The sequence below is a fragment of the Passer domesticus genome, chromosome 12 (assembly GCF_036417665.1).
Source record: "Passer domesticus isolate bPasDom1 chromosome 12, bPasDom1.hap1, whole genome shotgun sequence".
Lineage (NCBI taxonomy): Eukaryota > Metazoa > Chordata > Aves > Passeriformes > Passeridae > Passer > Passer domesticus.
Genome location: NC_087485.1, coordinates 14,922,147 through 14,942,894, shown reverse-complemented (window position 1 = coordinate 14,942,894; position 20,748 = coordinate 14,922,147). Strand labels below are relative to the sequence as shown.

General features: G+C 39.6%; 1 protein-coding gene across 5 annotated transcripts in view; it reads left to right on the top strand.

Annotated features, from left to right (window-relative positions):
* Window positions 1-16,228, top strand: part of TSHZ3 (teashirt zinc finger homeobox 3) — a 65,012-nt gene extending 48,784 nt beyond the window's left edge. For all 5 annotated transcript variants that reach the window (XM_064386670.1, XM_064386669.1, XM_064386667.1 and 2 more), the window contains one exon: window positions 11,439-16,228. In XM_064386670.1, coding sequence (XP_064242740.1) covers window positions 11,439-14,638 — 3,200 coding nt within the window. In that variant the 3' untranslated portion in view covers window positions 14,639-16,228. The remainder of the gene's footprint in view (window positions 1-11,438) is intronic.
* Window positions 16,229-20,748: the final 4,520 nt, after the last annotated feature.

The following is a 20,748-nucleotide window of genomic DNA, read 5'->3' as shown; positions in this document are numbered from 1 at the left end:
TAATACTTTTTCCTTGACATTTACTTTGTCATTATAAATCTTGTAAGTGGTCATTTAACTTGTTCAGTATGCATGTAAGAATATCATTACTAACACGTTTGAAAAACGTCTTCCTGTTGAGGAACTATTGTGAAAGTAAACTTAAAAAACCCTAAATGAAGTAGGTTGATGAGTGAAATAAATACCTGTCTGTGAGCATTTTCATGCACATTTCAAGGATGATTTTAAAATCTCTCTCTTACTGAGCATTCACTCTTTTAAGTCATCGAATTCAACGTGCTTCTTGGATTTTTTTAATCTCTTTTTTATTTTAATACTATTGTTCAGTTATGATCATTTACATCTGACTGACCGAAATGAAACTCTTATGATCCATAAGCATTCATAATTACATACTGCATGTAACATTAATAGTCAATATAATAAACCTTCATCTTTATTGAAGCATCTCTTGTTTCTACAGCAGTTCTTTAATCTATCTCAATAGATTTCTAGTGTACAGCTCATATAGATTTGGTCAGTGACAAGGGTTAGAGTAGTCTTGTAGAACATTTACTTGTAGCTGTGAAAAGCCCACATTCATCAGAGGATTAGGTCGATCAGATTGTACCAGGATCAATGGAAGGACTGTGTGATCCCTCTTAGGCTGTAATGTGTTCACCTTCTTTGGAGAGAATTCACATACACACACATTTCTCTGTCTTAAAGCCATTTATCTCAGAATGTCAAATTGCAATAATTAACCATTATTGATCTTAAATTCAATTAACTTCATTAACACAGGTCATGATGAGGGTGCTGGTAAGGGAAAGGCTCTTGACAAGTGTCTTTTCTTATATGACATTGAATGTTCACAATCATGGCTATAAACTATTCATACTGTGCCACAGGAACATCTTTTAAAAATGACAGGAGTTTGGTTGGTGGCTCTGAAGCGACATTTTAATCCCCTCCCCCTCGTCTCCTAGTTCTCAGGGTTTTCCAGCAAATTTTCTATTCAGGAATCAGTGAACCATTTGTTTCTAGCACATTATCTTAGTGTGGCATTGTAGCAAACCCCACCTATTCAAATACCCCTCTGTTCAATAGGTACTGGTAGATAGAGACTCATTTACAGCACTGTACATTAGTATAGTTAACAAATGAGTGAAATGAATATTCAGTGCTTCTTTTTGCTTCACATACAAAAAAAAAAAAAAAAGCTGGGGCCATCTTGTAGAGGTAATCCTGAGAATCTCTGCTTGTTTCAAGTCCTAAGATTCATATTGCAGTCAATAGTTGTTTTTCTTAAATGAGGGCTGAATAGCAACTGTGAAAGGACACAAAGCTTTGTTGGCCCACACTGAGCTCCTTTCTTAATAGAGGAACTTCATTATAAGCACAAGTTCACAATAGCTGAAATTGTGATTGAAATCATTTGGATTTCTACTATACCATTCATACAGATGTATAGAGTTTATTGTAAAGAGGCACTGCAGCCAAAATAGCTATTGAAGCTACTGTAGAAAGGGCTTCAATGGGAGATGCAAGTTTGCAACAAAATGAAGGATCAGCCTGAAGGTCTTTTGGTACATTTTGAATGTCTTAAGTAGGCATGATTATTTACAAATAAATCACCAAGTAGAATGACTCACTGTAATGGACTGAAGCGTTTTAGGTGAAAACTTGATTTTTAAAAAATTCGCAGCAAAGGTGGCAGCTCCGGAGATGTGTGTGTATGATTAGTACAGCTACACACAAATACAGCAACAGATTCTAGTTACTGTAAAACTTGTAAGATGTGGACAAATTAGGAGCAACCAAATATGTGGGAAGATTACAGAAAGTAAGGTGCAAGATTTTTTTCTTGGTGTAAAAAAAGCACTAAACCATATCAGAATACTGAGAAATGTGAATGAAGAGAAATGACAACATCAGTTTTGTTCAGAAACAGATTTCTGTGACAATTAAATGGTCATTTTGTCACTACATTTGCTATTTCCACTCCACTATACAAAGCATTTACTGAGAAAAGGCAGGGCAGAAGCAGAATGGTTTGATTACTGCATTTGAAGAAACTGAAGTTCCCTTACAACATCTGTTTGCTCAGTGAAGGATTATAATAATTACGAGCTATTAGAGCCATATTGAGAACTTCTATGCTCATGGCTGCTTATCCCAGAGTTGGCTGTGAATCTTGTATTAGTTTGTGGAATGCCCTGTGTGCTTTTCAGTGATTAAAAGATGCCACCCAAATGTCTGGTATCAAGCAGAGATTGTGTCACTCTGTATTTTGGTACCAATTCATACAGAGAATTTGGCTTCATTTTGCCAGGATGTTGACAGTGACTTTTAACTAAAAATAAAAAACAACCCCCAAAACAAACTTTTTTTTTTTTTCTTGGAACGTTCTGGTAAATGTTTTTGTCCATTTGAGGAAATAGTAATTCTGTGCTTAGAAAAATTCTACAGAATCCAAAGAACGGTTAGGGTCAAGTGTAACACAAAGCTTTTTTCTTTGCTGCTGAACTCCTATTTTACTGACCTCCACTGTCATGTCTGCTTGCCTGGAGTGGGACCCTCCAGCAAATCTGTAGTACTTCGCACCAAGCAACTGCCTTGGAAACCAAGGAAAAGCCACTTTTGTCTGACTTAAGAGTGGATCACATTTATTCATGTTGAATAATTTATACAGCAAATATAGATGGGGGCTTTTCCTGTTAGTAATGCTCTTGGTCATTGATTTTGTGATGTTTATGTGAAGTTTTTGAAACCTGCGGCTGCTTGTGAGCTGATACTCGCAAACACTAGTTTGTGCCTGGTTCCTGGATCCTTGGTGGTGTTTCCCCTTTGTGGCTGGGTAGCTGACCCTTAACTGCCCCATGGACAGCAAGGAACTTCATGCTCCTTGGAATGGTGCTCATTTGTGACTTGGGTGCAGCTGGAGGAAGAGCAGCCTTTCCTGGGGAAGGTGGAGGGGAGGAAGAGGGGGGTACTACAGGAATGTGGATGGAATGGGATCACAAGACCCTGGATTAGTCAAACTGAGGAGCAGTTGAGAATTCCCACTGTGTGCTCCCAGTCTCTGTTGCTCATGTGCCTACTTGGTCTGGTTCTAGTGGTGCTTGTGAAGGGCTGGTTATGTGGTGGCAGGGAGGCCAAGAAGGTTTTTTTATCCTTTTTCAGCAGGATCAGCCAGAAATTCCAGGCATATACCTATAGGAGCTGTTCAAATATCTATTCCCCCAGAGTGCGAAAGGGAAAGGAGATAGATTCCACAAAATACCATAGCAAGGAAGGTCCTTCTGTCATTGTGACCCTCCATAACCTTTCTCAGCCTTTCCACTGGATTCCTGTCAACCCTGCCTTGCTGCTGGTAACAGCTATGGGCACACACAGTGGAACATCAACAGTTCCCCAGCTGTGGTGCTTTAGGCAGCCAGTTGTAGTGTGTGTGTATGAGACTGCAAATTTAGGTCAAACCTCTTAAAACTTCCTGGCCAGAAAGGCTCTGAACTCTTGTTCTTGTGAAGTTTCTCAAAAGCATGTCATTCACTCCTGGCTGTACAAGAATGACACCTGAATAAAGTATTTTGAAATTGGTATAATTTTGTTCATAATGAGTAACTTGGACCTTGGTTCTCAACCCAGGCTTTTTAATGTTTGGATCCCTTTTTGTCAAAAAGCTCTTGTAGAAGGTGGCAGGTGAACTCTTCCAGTGAGACAGATTCCAGACTAATCCTTGTGCAAGGAAGAGCACACTGCAGTGTGTTGGGATCAGGTTCTCCTCTCCACATCAGGGAACAGTGGTGCTGGTTTCAAGGGTGAGTAATTTGAGCAGGTTTTAGAAAACCCTGCTGAGCACGTTGAACTCAGGGAGTTTAGGCCCCAGGGAGAAATCAAGGCAGGGTGCAGTTTTGGAGGAGGGAAGCATGATCCATCATGTTCCATCTCCAGCACAGGTGGGGCAGAGTGGGTGTCACAGTGTACCTGAGTCCTGCTGGGTGCTGGGACCAGAGAGCTCTTCACAGGAGAGTTGTGACAATAATCCAGACACCTTCCCTGTTTTCCCCACTGTGAAGGGAAGTTTGCTGGCAGCCTGCAGGTTCAGCATTCACTGGATCCCAGCAGTTTGGCTCAGAGGAGATCTGTAACCACAGGCTCTGGGTTGGGCTGAGTTCCTGCACCTGTGGGCATTTCTCTGGGTGAAATAATTGTTTCAGCTGAAAACTGGCAATTATTTTCAATTATACACATACATTGTATTCACATAAACACACTGTGAGGAAACATAGGAACAGAGAAAACTTAAATCGTCTTCCCATGTTTTGTGTAAATAGCTGAATTATATATATTAACCTACAGGAGTAACAGGCTCCTTCACTTGTCTTCTTGTCTAGCACCAGACAATTAACTTTTAACTTCTTTCCAGGTTTTCAGCTGTAAACTGTGGATAAGAATGTTTCTTCCACAGGGCTGATGTGAAAAATAAAGCACTCATTGAAGCTCTTGAACACCTCAGTTAAATGATGCTATCCAATAGTTCCAAGTTGTTTCTAAGCCATCATCTCATAGTAGGATATGCTGGTTTTTTAGATCTATATTTAGTGGAGGAGATAATACATAAATATGAGGTTTTCACTTGGTCATTTACAAAACATCTAAATAGTGTTTGGTTTCAGAAAAAAGAATGCCTCCCTTAGATTTTATAGTAGTTTTTGAATGTTTTCTCTCTTCATTTGTGAGTGGTCTTTATGACCATTTCTTGTGGCTCTGTAAAGTCTAAAGTGAACGGGAGGCCTGAGTCCTGTACTTCCTTTATACTACACAAAACCCAGGGGAGTTTGGAATACAGTGACCTGAGGAAAAGGTGTCTGATGTAAAATTGCTTTGTTCTGTGCTTAGGTGGCCCACACTGCAATGACACATAAACTAATTCCTTACACATAAACTAATTAATTGTTATCATCTCTTCACTGTGTGTCCTTGTCCATGTAATTCTCATCTCTTTGCACTTACAGTTGATTTGGCCTCTCTGAAGTCTTTCCAAATGTAATACCAGTCCAGGATGCTGAATCAGAGCAGCTGGCTAGCTTCCTCTGGCCTATTTCTGAGCTCTCTGTGGCAGACAGCTGCAGTATTTTCATGGAGGAACAAACAAAGTACACTTCAAAGTTTTTAGTGCCTAATGACAGCCACCCATTCCATTGGCATCCTATGTCACATCCATCCACACCACTTCCCAGTGGCTTAATCCTACACTCTCAACGGCATGAAAAGGCTGCAGATTTATCAACATACAAAAAATCCAGCTAAACAAGCATTAATCATGCACATCACATCAAATTAACATGTTCAAAATTAATATTCTTGACCTTGCCAGTGGGCAGAATAATCCGTCTTGCAGTAGGCTCGCGCTCCGGTGCGAGGTACCGGGGACTTGAGCCGACGTGAGAGAGAAGTGCTGACCTCTTCACTTGGAAATAACATTTCTCTCCCATAATAGACAGTCTTGCCTCTATGAAACAGAACCTTTGACCTTTCTAACAGGAATAATGTCCCTGTCAAGGTGCTGGGTAATCAGTATTGCCATGCCCGTTTAGAGACTGTTGTCATTTGCCACTCTTGTAAGCAGGGCAGTCACTCCTGCCTCCCATCCTGACTGCCTAATGAGGAATATGTGAGCATCTCTGCCAAGGAGAGAAGTCTCAAATACAATTTCAGTTACATGGGAATTATCAGTTAGTCTCAGTATAGAAATAGCTCTTGTTGTGGGTGAAATGTTTGCCTTTCTTGCTGTGAGTGGAAGGCCTGTGGAGTGGGAGTTTTCTAACAGACTAATATAACTCTTTTATATGCCTTCATTTGCATTAGGTCTTTGATTGACTCCATCCACCGAGCTGCTTTTCTCTTGCCTCTGCTCATTAATTTTGTGAATAAGGTTCATTGGCACAGTCAGATCATCTCCATGCTGCTGTTCCTCTGTTGGCTTTCTGTGCACTGGTGTTGGGACTGAGCTGCCTCTTAACTCCAAATGGTCCCACCAAAACTGGGAACTCTGAGGTTTTTCCAAAGATTACTTAATTATTTAAAAAATATCCTGTTAATTTCTCAGTTGGCTGGTGTCTGACTTGAAACAGAATGGGACAAGTATTTAGGAAAAGGCTGGGGCAGTGACAGGAGCCACCTCTTGTGCAGTGCCGTGGAATAGGGAGTGAGGGTCAGGGTGCAGAGGGACTTCCTCTGGCAGAATCCTACTCACTGCTCCACTTTATAACCTAATATGATCCTTTGCCCCTGTTTCTTTTTTACTGGGAATACAATATTGATCCTGTAAGCATTAGGAGCATTTCTGCTGTTATTTTTTATTCAAGTGTGAACTGTAGATGGGCTCAGGTTCTTTAAAGATTGAGAAGTTTAGTTTCCCAATGAACTCAAAATTAAATGGTTTGCAAGATGACTCTTAGTATTAATTGATGATTTTGAATGATGCATAGCAAAGATGATCTAATTTTTTTTAATAGAAAGCCATTTGGTTAAAGCAAAAATACTTCCAAGAAACTGAGTGGTTTTGATAAACTTTTGTAGCTGAGTGTTTTTCATGTGAGAAGAATATTGGAATGTTTTGTTCCTTTTCAAGCAAACAGCATATATACTAGTATAAATATACCCCCAGTGAGCTAATTAAAACAAAAGAAAAAATTTTGGCAAGAAAAAAACATAATTAAAACAAGAAATTTCAAAAGTATTGAAATTAAATATTTGGATACATCCAAGCCAAAATATATGGTTTCAGTTTTATTTTTCAGGAAATGAAGGAAAAAAATTGTGAATATAACTGGGTTTTGGAGAACAGCAAAATGCACCTTTAGTGCTGTGGTTTTGTATTTCCAAACAATCTCAAGGAGGTGTGTGTCCAGCCACTTACTGGGGGGGTGTTGCCATGGAGGGGGTGACAAGCCTGGAGAAAAGGAGACTCAGGGGTGACCTTATCACTTTCTACAGCTCCTGAAAGGTGGCTGTGCAGCACTGACAGAACCAGAGGACACAGTCTCAAGCTGCACTAAGAGAAATACAGGTTGGATATCAGGAAAAAGTTTTTCACAGAAAGAGTGATAAAGTTCTGGAATGGCTGCCCGGGGAGGTGGTGGAGTCACCATCCCTGGGTGTGTTTAACAAAGCCTGGATGTGGCACTGGGTGCCAGGGTTTGGTTGGGGTGTTGGGGCTGGGTTGGGCTCTTAAGGTCTCTTCCAACGCAGTGATTCTGTGAATGTGTGAATTCTGTGCCAAGCACTCTGTTTCTGCTGGTTCTGCTGAGGAGCAGCTCTGGCAGCGGGGCTGGAGGTGGCAGCTGTGGTGCTGGTGAGCCCAGGACAGCAGCAGGGACATCTGCTCTGCCTCCTGGGGCTTCCTGTGCCTCTGGAGTCACTGTGGGCTGCTGGTGCCTCTCTGCTCCCGTGCAGCACATCCCTGGTGTCTGTGCAGAGCCAGGTATATGAGTTTATTACTGTCTATGCAATATGTAGATCATTTTGGACAGTGATGGATCACAATTTATTTCCACTGGCAAAGAAATGATCCATAGCTCAGTTATGAAGGTAATTCCCTCTTGTGTGGAAATGAATTGCATTATACCACAGCTTACTGTTATATATTGGTATCAAATGTGTTAATTTCATTGTTACCTAGCACTTCAGTTAATAATTACAACAAATATTAATGAGGGAACTGTCTCTTCTCAACCTCTCTGTGGCTGTACCTGCAAGGTGTTTCTGAACCCCTTTGATATCCTCTTCTCCAGAAACTTGAGTGCCACGCCAAGCAACAGCTTTCCACTTTTTGTCAAATACTGTGTCACAGTGACACCACTGCTCAATTTGCAGGCAATTTCCTGTGGGTTATGGTGCCCTGTGAGATGTAAACTAAACACTTTTTTGAGAACTGTGATTTTTTTGGTCCTTTTTCTCTGGAAAAACAAAACCCAGAACTGCCTAATTTCTTTCATTTCCACTTTTATTAACTTCTGCCATTAGAATTGCCTTTAAAGTTCTCTCTTTTCCCCTCAGACTTTGCTGTTGAGGCATTGAAGAACAGTTTTACAGGTGCCCTGCTGTTCAAACATTTATTCTACACTTGAAAAATATCGAACTATGAGTCTTTTTTGTCCTTTTTTTTGGTGTTTTTTTTTTTTTTTGGGTTTTTTTTTTGGTATAATAGAGTAATGGCTAAGTAAGGATGAGCTGGTGGCAGTGCTTCTTATAAACAGTCTGTCCTCCAGGCAGTGAATCACAGTGGAAAACCCTTTTACCATCTCCTCCTGATTTTATTCTCTCCTTTCACAGTCTCTTCGCTTTTCCTGTAGGTACTTCACCAAATCAGAAACTTCTTTTCTGTGGGCCTCCTTGTCCTTATTTCTGGTGCAGTGAGGCTGCTACCTTCATCTGTGCTCATACTGACCATTTCTTGCCCCTGAGCAAGGTGTGGTGAGGCAGGGACCCTTCCACTAGACCAGGTTTCATCCCTCCTCTCCTCTGTGCAGGAGAAGGAGCAGAAGGAGCCCTTGGAACTGTCACTTTTTCAAAGTTGCAGTTGCTGGGTTAAATTCCACACTGTCGTTTGTGCCTCATTTCCTGCATTTCTGGATCAAAGACTGATGTCACAAGTTGGCTTCACAACTTGAGCTTAGGAAGGGGAACAGCTATAGAGGAGGCAGCTCCTGGTTAACACGCAAATATGCTTGATAGTTGGTGAAAAGGGCAAAGAAAGCATGAAAGGTAAATAGATTTACATTTAAATGAGCTGCATGCTGGAGGTTTTCCCTAATGTAAAAGTCACTCTCTAAAAAAGCTGTGAATGTGACAAGTCTTTCAGTTCAAACAAAATTCATAAGACTTCAGCAGTAAGAGAAATAAAAATGTAAAGAATAACACACTAATTAGGGAGTTGGTTCTGTGCCCTCTGGTTGTGTTGGTGAGCAGTGGGTCCAAGGAAGGCTTTCCATGGTGTGCAGGGATGGAGCCCTTGGGTTTGGGATGTGATGTGGTGGTGGGGATGGGTGGCACACACTCAGACAGGTGCTCAGCAGCCAGAGAAAACTAAACAGGCACACTCAGAGAGCCTTGGTGTGCACCCCAGCCCCAGGTGTCAGTGCCTCTTTAAGGCAGGTAGTGTGGTAATAACTGTGGGTGTTTACTGTGTGAAAAGGAAATTATTATTCAGTTTCAAATCAGAGGCAAAGAAACAGGAGTTGCAAAAGAAAATCTGTTTCCTCAAAGGTGGAAAAGGAATAGGGTATTTTTGCTTCAAAATCAGAGCTTTCGTGCCACGATTCCTTCCTTCCATACTTCCTTATTCAGTGGGATTTGGTGTGGTTGAGAGAGAGGCAGTTAACAATCAGTTGTCTGCACATTATCAGTAGTTATCCAGAATTTTTCAGCTTTAGAGAGTAATTTGAACTGCTTTGGTCTCCTGTGCTAAAGTTCTGAAAATCCACCTTTTTCGATTCTATGTATTTGTTTTTGTTGCAAGTATTTGCAGGATAGAGCTGAACCTTATTTCAAGTTGCTGAGTCTTTGATATACATAAAATAATAATGCTTTTTTCCCCAAATATTTTGAAAAAGCATAAAATAGAGCAAAACAGTACAGCTCTATTTCATTAGAGTGGTATACTTGTTTCCAAAGTCTGATCTTTGTACCAGCACCTTTGAAGCATCTTATGATAAAATTTTTAACATAATTCTTTCAAACTCTGTGCTCTCAGATTTTAAAAACAGGGCCCTTGCTGCTTGAAATTTCTGACTGAAATTATCTGAACCGAGATAATCGATCATTATTATATGTTGCTCATATGTGATATGTTTGTGCTTTCAAAGGTTTAACTTGTGTTCTGAGGATCACATTATAACTTTACATGCTTGGAGGAAGATTTGCTACCATTCATCCATGTGAAAGAACAGTAGTGAATATTTTGCATTACCTAACTGAACGAAGAAATACTCCATGTGAAACTAAAAGCCTGATTTCATTGTCACTTTAACAGTTGTTTTGTCTCTTGTGGTTTTCTGATAACATTTAAACATATTTTCCCTGAAAGAAGTTAGCAAGGTTTAATACTGTGTGTGTGATACCTACTTTAGTGTTCTACATGTTTCAGTCTGTTGGTTAAAGTAGGGCTTTTTGGGGTGTAAATGGCTATCTTCTCTGCACTATTGCCTGAAGAAAGAAGCTATAGGTTGTTCAAGATACAAATACCCTACATTTTCCAGATGTCTTGCAGAGAAGGTCAAATGTCAGGTGTCTTTAACCACAGAGTTACTGAAAATGTGACTTTTTCAGTTTATAATTATCTTTATGAGAGATTTTAAGTTCTGAAGAGTCATATTCTTTTTTTTGCTTTCCTGCAAATTAATGGATTATATAAAAATAGATAATTTTGATTAGTTAATGAGTCCTTTTTTTAATGTTTCCATAATTTTCTTGCATAAAGAAAAAACTTAGGTAGACTTAGTATATGTAAAACAGAAGCACCATGGAAAAAAAATTGTTTACTGTCAGTTGCCAACTGTCCTATTCAAGAGGAGTATCTTAGATTTACATCACCAGTTGCATTACTTGAGGGGAAAAAAAGACAGGATCCCTGTTGGGTGTCCGTGTAGCTTATGCTGAGTAAATATTGACAAAGTAGTCTAAAGAGCAAACACTTTGACATTTGTAAGGTCCACTGGAAGGTCTTGTATATATTTATACAGCAAGAATGAGTGCAGCATACCAATTTCATTGAACTAGCTCCTGACATAGTTCTGCATGGGCTTTCTTGTTGAGGAAGTTGTGTTTAGATGGGAATGGGACATTTGTTACACCCATAAAGAATATCCTCAAATTGCTTTGAATGAGTTGTTTCCAAAGGTTACATCACTTGCATTTAACCATCTCTTCTAAAAATGTGACATGACTAATAATGATAACTTTAAAAAATCGGATTTTTAAAATTTATTTTAACTGGCAATTTTTTTACTTTGTAGAAATTCTTGATGTTTGTTGTGCTCTATATTTATTAAAGATTGAGTCTCAAAACTGTAATGAGCAAAAAATGCTTGCTTAATTTAAATTGTGAATCTGTCTGTTAAGAAATGCATTAGGGGTAGGAGAAGCATAAGACATATTAATTGACAGACAGGAACTGCTGTCTCTGAGGTTGATACAAGTAATTTATTACTTTAGAAATGAATGCCACCTCCAGAATGTGCTTCATTAATTTCAAATTTAGTTTTAATTTCAAGCTGTTGCCCCTTGAGAAGAATAAGGTGGCAAATTATGTTTGAAGAGCAGATTTTTTTTCTTGCTCTGAAGAAACACTAAATTTTAACTGTTTAATTTTACAAATAAGTACACTTCTTTGGCTAAAGCAAAAGTATGATGAGCAGAAACTAACTTGTATTTTCTTCTCTTCATAATAGCCTATGTTTCAGACGAACTAAAAGCAGCAGCGCTGGTGGAAGAAGATGTGGAACCTGATGAAAATGCAGTTGATGGGGAGCCTTCAGCAAAATATGCATGTCCAGAGAAAGACTTCAGTAAGAACTGCCAAAGCTACCAAAACTCTCCAGCAGCTGAGTTCTCTAGCCATGAAATGGACAGTGAGTCCCACATCAGTGAGACGAGTGACCGCATGGCAGACTTTGAGAGCAGCTCCATTAAAAATGAGGAAGAGAGCAAGGAGGTTTCCATACCGCTGGAAGACTCCACGGTGTCTGACAGTTTAGAACAAATGAAGGCTGTGTATAATAACTTCCTCTCCAATTCCTACTGGTCCAATCTCAATCTGAACCTTCACCAGCCAATTTCAGAAAAAAACAACGGTAGCAGCAGCAGTAGCAGCAGCAGCAGCAGCAGTTGTGGAAGTGGCAGCTTTGACTGGCACCAGACTGCGATGGCCAAAACACTGCAGCAGGTTTCTCAGAGCAGAATTCTGCCAGAACCAAGCCTTTTTAGCACAGTCCAGCTGTACAGACAGAGCAGTAAGCTCTATGGCTCTATATTCACTGGAGCCAGTAAATTTCGCTGTAAAGACTGCAGTGCTGCCTACGATACTTTAGTAGAATTAACAGTTCACATGAATGAAACAGGACATTATCGAGATGACAACCATGAAACAGATAACAATAACCCCAAAAGGTGGTCCAAACCTCGCAAACGTTCTTTGCTTGAAATGGAAGGGAAAGAAGATGCCCAGAAAGTGCTAAAGTGTATGTACTGTGGTCATTCATTTGAATCTCTTCAGGATTTGAGTGTTCATATGATCAAAACAAAACACTACCAAAAAGTGCCTCTGAAGGAGCCTGTTACACCTGTAGCAGCAAAAATTATCCCAGCTACTAGAAAGAAAGCATCACTGGAGCTTGAACTTCCAAGTTCTCCAGACTCCACGGCTGGGACACCAAAAGCCACAATCTCAGATAGTAATGATGCACTTCAAAAGAATTCCAATCCCTACATTACGCCAAATAACCGCTACGGTCACCAGAACGGTGCCAGCTATGCCTGGCACTTTGAGGCGAGGAAATCTCAAATTCTGAAGTGCATGGAGTGTGGAAGTTCACATGACACCCTGCAGGAGCTCACAGCTCACATGATGGTGACGGGACATTTTATTAAAGTCACTAACTCTGCCATGAAAAAAGGGAAACCAATTATAGAAGCCCCAGCCACACCGACCATAACGTCATTAGTAGATGAGAAGGTCCAGTCTGTGCCACTAGCTGCCACCACCTTTACATCTCCTTCCAACACACCTTCTAGTGTTTCCCCTAAATTAAATGTTGAGATTAAAAAAGAAGTAGATAAGGAAAGAGTCACTGCTGATGACAAAATGAAAGACAAAGAGAAGTCAAGTGAAGATGAGGAGAAGTATGATATCTCCTCAAAATACCATTACTTGACTGAAAATGACCTAGAAGAGAGCCCTAAGGGGGGATTAGATATATTGAAGTCCTTAGAAAACACGGTTACATCAGCTATAAACAAAGCCCAGAATGGCACACCGAGCTGGGGTGGCTACCCCAGCATTCATGCTGCCTACCAGCTGCCTAATATGATGAAGCTGTCATTGGGCTCATCTGGAAAGAGTACACCCTTAAAACCTATGTTTGGAAACAATGAACTAGTGTCACCAACTAAAAACCAGCCCTTAGTGTCTCCACCCAGCAGTCAGACCTCACCTGTGCCAAAAACAAACTTTCATGCCATGGAAGAATTGGTAAAGAAGGTCACTGAGAAGGTGGCTAAAGTGGAGGAGAAGATGAAAGAGCCCGAAGGAAAGCTCTCTCCACTGAAGCGTGCAACGCCTTCGCCGTGCAGCAGTGAAGTCAGTGAACCCCTTAAGATGGAGCCCCCCAGTGATGGTGGCTTTAAAAGCCAGCAGAACAGCCCAGTTCCTCAGAGAGATGGTTGCAAGGACAGCCCAACTGTAGAACCTGTGGAAAATGGGAAAGAGCCTGTGAAATCCATTGTAGGCTCTTTAAGTAGCAGCACAGCCATCATCACTGACCACCCTCCCGAACAGCCATTTGTAAATCCATTAAGTGCACTGCAATCTGTCATGAACATTCACCTTGGCAAGGCAGCAAAGCCATCTTTGCCCGCTCTGGATCCAATGAGCATGCTTTTTAAAATGAGCAACAGTTTGGCAGAAAAGGCTGCAGTGGCCACCCCACCTCTACAGTCCAAAAAATCAGACCACTTAGACCGTTATTTTTATCATGTCAACAATGACCAACCCATAGATTTGACGAAAGGCAAGAGTGACAAAAGCTGCTCTTTGGGTTCAGCGCTTTTGTCATCCACATCGACATCTTCTGCATCTTCTTCATCTACAGTGACAACAGCAAAGACATCTGCAGTCGTGTCATTCATGTCAAACTCGCCGCTACGCGAGAATGCCTTGTCAGATATATCTGATATGCTGAAGAACCTGACAGAAAGTCACACATCAAAATCTTCCACACCTTCCAGCATATCTGAGAAATCTGACATTGATGGTACCACAATAGAGGAACCAGAAGAGAGTACACCAGCTCAGAAAAGGAAGGGACGTCAGTCTAACTGGAACCCTCAGCACTTGCTCATATTGCAGGCCCAGTTTGCAGCCAGCTTACGGCAGACTTCAGAGGGGAAATACATCATGTCAGACTTGAGCCCTCAAGAAAGAATGCACATTTCCAGGTTTACGGGACTCTCAATGACCACAATTAGCCACTGGCTGGCCAATGTGAAATACCAGCTCCGAAGGACGGGGGGAACTAAGTTCCTTAAAAATTTGGACACTGGGCACCCAGTGTTCTTTTGTAATGACTGTGCTTCACAGATCAGAACTCCTTCAACTTATATCAGTCATCTTGAATCTCATCTGGGTTTCAGGTTAAGAGACTTGTCCAAACTGTCCAGTGAACAGATTAACAATCAGATAGCACAAGCAAAGTCACCGTCTGAAAAACTGGTGACGTCCTCTCCAGAGGAAGATATCGGAACTTCTTATCAGTGCAAACTTTGTAACAGGACTTTTGCAAGCAAGCATGCTGTTAAACTTCATCTTAGTAAAACACATGGGAAGTCACCAGAGGATCATCTTCTGTACGTTTCGGAGTTAGAGAAGCAGTAGCATTTGCTTTTGATTAAAATAACTGTAATTTGCTTTGAGGAAAACTGTCAAAGACGCCTTAAAGCTACTGTTTAGTTCTTGGCACATGTTCCTATTTTAACTCCAGAGTCGCTCTGGGCTGAACTGTTTTGTATAACTGTACAGTGTTTAAATAGAGGTGCATAATCAGCTGTTGTTACTGGTAAAATATGAAGGTTAAAATGCAGTGGTAAGTGTTTGGAACTTTGTGTAAATTGGATTTAGTTGCTGTGCATCCCTCTGATGCATCAAGCTGCATGCATTAACAGACAGTTTAATTAAGCATTTATAACTAATTCTGGTGCACTTTTTCATGTGACCTAAGTGTGCTGGTATTTCTCACCCTATAATCTTTAGCCCTCTGAGTACTTTGAAGCACTTTTGCATTAATTTGGTAAAAATGTAAGGATATGCTTTTTTTTTAGACCCTTACTAGCTTAGTTCTGATTACTAATATGAACCTCCATTTATGCAGAGGTGTCTCACACCTTGAAATTTAAAAATATAATTTTCACATTGAAACATAGATGTATATATTGTATAGATTTCAAAATCTCTTATGAAAAATGTGATTGTGGTTAACGCCATTTTCTTTTTTTTCAGCATTTTTAGCAGCAGCGGTGTTTGTACCTGATAAAACCCAGGTATAAACTGTACCTATATATAGTGTATATTTCATTTTTTTTTAGATCTAATGGTTTTTCCTTTAACAATCAAACATTGTAAATTATGTGATAAAAGATACCACAGATAACATTTATAAAGTATTCAGAAACATTATTCTTAAAGCAAAGTATGTTTTGCTTTGTTTTGCTATACAGTACATCTATATTAAGAGAGGTTCATGTTTAAATTATACATATTTATTAGTGTTGCAATCATTTGTTTGGTTTTTTTGCTTTTGTTTTTGTTTTTTTTAAACTGTCTGAAGAAACAGAAGCCACGGACTGCATTCCTGGCATACATTCTAACTGTTTTGCACAACATGACTTTTAAAGGTATTTATTAGTAAAAAAAAATAAAAATAAAATAAAAAGAGAAAATTCAAAATAAACTCAGTGCTCAAAGGGTTAAATCTATTTGAAAAACTTGTACTGTATTTCCTAAACATTGATAAAGCCTTTAAAATGTTTGTACTGTAATACTTTGCTTAAAAAAGTTATGAGGCATTCTGTGATATAACCTCTTTTACTTATTTATAAGCGCTCTTGGTTGTTATTTCCTATTGTAGAATGCCTTTTTATTTCAATTGGTAACTTTCTGTTTTGTTCTGCCTAATTATTCTCCCAAGATTCCATACTGCAGCTTTATCTTTAGGCATATGAAAGGTAACCCGTGGTTACCAGCACACTAAGTGATTCTGTTCGTCTCCATTTTTGGCAGTTAATTTGCAGAAGTAACTGACAGCTGACACCATATGAGAATCTATGTATAAAATATTGGCATGTAAACAGCACAGACACTGTAATGCACTCTGTGCCCTGTTTTGTTGTTGACAATGAAGCACCATTATATGACTCTTCATATAACCTTTTTTTCTACAGCAGCATTAAAATTGTCTTTTTGCTATAATTTTGTGTTGCGTTCACAATTATGTCTGAAATGTGCTACGACTAACGAGCACATTAAAATTAAATTGTATGCTATCTGTTTATGACTGAAGCTTGAGTAGGTTTCTTCATCTGCCAGGTGCTGGCAGTCAAAAGCTGCACATAAATCACTGGAGTTTTAGTGAACTTTAGCATTTAAAGAGCAGGGTAGCACTTATTCAAAGGCTGCATTAACAGAGTTTTTTCCCCCAGAAGAGATAAATGAGCATTATAACTCCCTTTTAAGCATCAGGTAAGGCTGGCTGTGGAGAGGGGGGTTAGCAGCAGTGCGTGGCAAAGCAAATGGGTGTTTTGCTGTGAGTTCATGCCCAGGCAGGCACCGCTGCTCTCCTGCCTTCCTCCCAAATGCACTGAGCAGAGTCTGCACCCGAGGGTGTTCCACAGCTCAGAGCATCCCTTTCCAGCTACCCAGCATTTCCAAATGACAGGAGAAGGAGCCTGAGACCGGTGACTCCAACTTTGTGCTTTTGAAGTGAGTCCTCTTCTGGCCCTGCCTGCTGCAGGTAGAGAGGGGGAGAGGAGGTGAATAATCACAGCCAAAGAAAAGCAAACAATCTGGAGCGTTTATATGATAATGACAGACTTCTGCTGGTGTTGACAGGTCATCCCATCAAAACCTTTGAAAACAATTTGCATCTCCAAACACCTATATTGCTGTGCATGTAAGTGATGCCTTTTGCCAGTCAGGTGAATTCTGAGTCCAGTGATGGTTACATGGGAACCAAATCCACCATTGCAGCACTTCAGCATCCTCAGTGAGAACTACCATCCCAGTGTCAATTGTAGTTTCCTTTCTTTTTTAAAAAAGTCCACTGTCTTCCAGTAAGCAAGTAATTGAATATTTGGTTTTCTTTGCCTTTCTGTCTTTCTTTCCATTTTTCCATCTTTCTCTGTAACGTTAAAGGCCAGTACTGTGTCTCAAAAATGTGTTGGAATGTTCTGTTCATTCTACAGCAAATGCTGCTAAGTGGACCAAGTGAATGGGATCAGGGCTTTGGTTTTTTCCTCCTCTTTTGGCTCACACTTGTGTCTGATTTTAAGGTCATTTGTGTGTCAATGTTTATGGCCTCAGCTCAAATTCCAGCAATAAAATCACAGCAGTTTTACTGGTTGACTGTACCATCCCAGGAGTCCCTCACTTAGTGAGGAAAGGGAACCTGGCTGGCTGGAGTCTTCCCTGGAGCCTCCCAGGTGCCTGTCCACATTTTTTACAAATACATGATCTCAGTCTAAACCCAGCCAAACTTTTTACCTCTACAGCAGAGAATTCCTCTTTTGAAAATTATAACAGCTTAAATATAGTATTTGGTTGCAAACCAGAAATTCACACATAAGGAGACTGGCAGATTATTGCATATATTGTCAATCAATGTATTTTTAAGATGCACCATTGACTTATAATAGTAATGCTCAAAGCTCTGAAAGCAATAACTGTTATCTGGGACACGGGAGGGAGTAAAAGCAAGAGACTGCAGAGTCTGCAGGGTTCTTTCCACTCACTCTTAAAATACAGGCAGGGCATCTGATGATCTGATGCAACCTCCCTGATCTGGTAAAAATCAACTCCTGGGTCTGAAAGTGCAGTGAGATGTGCCAGGTACAAATTCAGGGAATGTCCAGAGCTGCCAGCATGGACCAGAAGGGACTTTTTAATGTGCTTCTTAAAATGTGCATGAAACTTTGCAAATGAATGGCTAGTCAGGATCTGAATATCCTAAATTTATTAAAATAAAGTTCAGCTTGCATTTCAGAACCTCCAGGACTGGCATACCAATGTGATTTCACATTATAAAGAATTTAGAGAATCAATGAACTAGAATAATGTTCTTTTCATCCATACACTGGTATGTATATTGGCATGGTAACTATTAGTGCTAACCAAATCATCAACCTAGCTGTGTTAAGATAATTTTTTTTTTTCCTATTAGACAAACATGAAGGTATAAATGCAGGATTTTAAAATAAGCATCTGACTTCCGACTTCTGCTTTGCATTTGGTATTTTATTTAGGAATATGCAGATCAAGTGCAAGAGAAAACAAAATGCCTCAAGAAAGAGGTTAAAAATGAAATTGTGATGGGTGAGAAGAGCTTTAAATCACAGGTGTATAAAGGTGACCCTGGTCTAACCCCACCCAAGTAGTGGCTTGTTGCAGCATACTGTATATCTTCCAGCCATCACATTTACGCAGTATCTTAAAATAACATTTGTGATAAATGTGCAATTTAACTAATTTATGGTGCTATGATGTGCTCAGGGCTACATGCAAGATGAAAATCTTAAATGGAGCTTGAACAGCTCACTTCACAACAAGAAATCAATATGCCAGATCTTAGAGAGCTGTTCACTGGAGTCAACATTTAGCAAAAAAAAAAAAAAAAAAAAAAATCAGGGAATGTATCTTTAAGTTTTACTGAGTAGAAAATCTAAAATTAACTGAAATATGACTTTTAAGGTAATGTAAGGAATTGTTTCTAAAACCAAAATCTTTCTAGAATCTTCATTATATTTTATTTTTGTATTAAAATTGAAAGTATATTATTTTAATTATGCAGGTGCTTTTGTGGTAACCACTATGTGCAATTTTTTATCCAAACCAAGGCAGATTAGTGTTATCAATATGGGAATTATCTGTTGCATTTAAATATGGCTATGTATTTTGCTATAAAGCTAAGCATGATATGACTCTGCATGTTATGACTGAAAAAAAAATCTGGCTATAACTTTGAGATTTAAAAAAATACTGGCATGTATTGAACGGAAGAACCTTTTTTAATTTTGCAAGTTCTTATTTCAGCTTTAACAGAAAACAGGAACAGTGGTTCAAACAAGGAACAAAGGTGCAAGTGGAACAGAGACGACTGGTAATAAAGCTAAATTTAATTAATAAATTTTGTATTTTAAAGTACGCCTCCAGAGAGCCTTATATATTTCCTAGAAAAATATCAAATTATTACCATCACTGCTGCCTGCTTTGTTTGGGTAACCTCTTGTTAGAAGAATATGCCAGAGCTTTGCTAGGTGGTCTGTTACCACACTGCTCCACAGAGCTGAAATACAGGGAATGGTGATAAAAGCAGAATTTATCAAGGAAAGTAGAAAAAAAACTTCAAGATTACCAACTTTTTAAAATTCACTGGATTGTCTTAGCCAAGAATGAAAATTTCATCCTTTCAAGGATGAAATAGTACCTAATATGTGATTGGACAGTTACTGTTTTAGCATGGAAATACAAATGTGTAACTCCCTTGAGTATAACTAGTAAATACATACAATCTCCAGGAAAAAAAAAAATAAAACAAACAGTAAATTCTCTTCTCCTGGGACTCTGTGCCAAGATGTGCCTTCCAGCCCTTGCTTGACCTGCTGTAGGTAAATGAGAGAACAAGAAATAATTATGGAGCTGCCATCTCAGAACATGAAAGTGGCTCTGGTGGTCGGGGTGTGGTAACAGTGAATTTTGTTGAGTTTCCAGTAATTATCCTGTAATAATGAAAGGCTTGTGTATGTTTAAAACTATAATATTACAGCCCTCGTGGAAGAGTATTTGCATAAGAAGTCAGTCTTTTCCCAGTGAAGGAAGAAGGAATCAGGGTCATTTACAGAAGCCAGTGGAATTATGTATTAACGCGTCACTATACGTGTCTGAAAGCATTGGGATAATCGGTGGGGTTACAATCTGTTTTCAGGCCTTGGTTTGGGGCAATAATTTTAACTAAATGTTCAGCATGAAAAAGATGACTAAGATTTACTAACATGTAGCTCATGCTGTGTTCATTATCTAGTACGTACACAAATACAGCAGTGGTGTTCCATAAATTCCTTTTTTAACATGTAAAAACGATCTTCCTTTATGCTTCATATCCAGCTTACGTGTGAGGGTAGCAGTTTGTTTGTTTGTTTTTCATCACCATATAACAACATATACGTGGGACACATTAACTTCCTCAGCAGCTGTTGCTTGGTTCACTTTGCCTTATTTATAGCTTGAAATGCACTTCTGGTTAAATAATCTTTTAAGAGAATTAAAATCAGATAGACTTTTTGGGATAGATGGGTATGTCCAGACCACTCATCAAGTTCATATATACAACCTTTATTGAAATGAAAACACCCAACTGCAAATCGTACTTCCATAGCTCTGTGCCTGTCTTTCACTGTGGGAGTGCTTAAAAAGGAGAATTAAAAATTACAACCCAAGGCAGCTATGCCAAAAAAAGGAATTTTTGAGTAATAATATAACGAGACATTTTCTCTATATCATGCTCTTAGAATTCTTAGCCTGTTTCCAGCAATAAAAAAAGGTTGTCTTAGAGCAAGAAGAAAGGAGATAAAAATGGCAGGGCCAGCCCTGGCCCGGTTCCCTGGCTGGGGGCTGGGGGGGTGCTGGAGCTCCCAGCTGAGAGTGATGTCCTACAATGATGCTGTGCCCCCCACGTCACCCGCTGGCCTTTCCTGGAGCCACGTTAGGGGGAAGGTGTG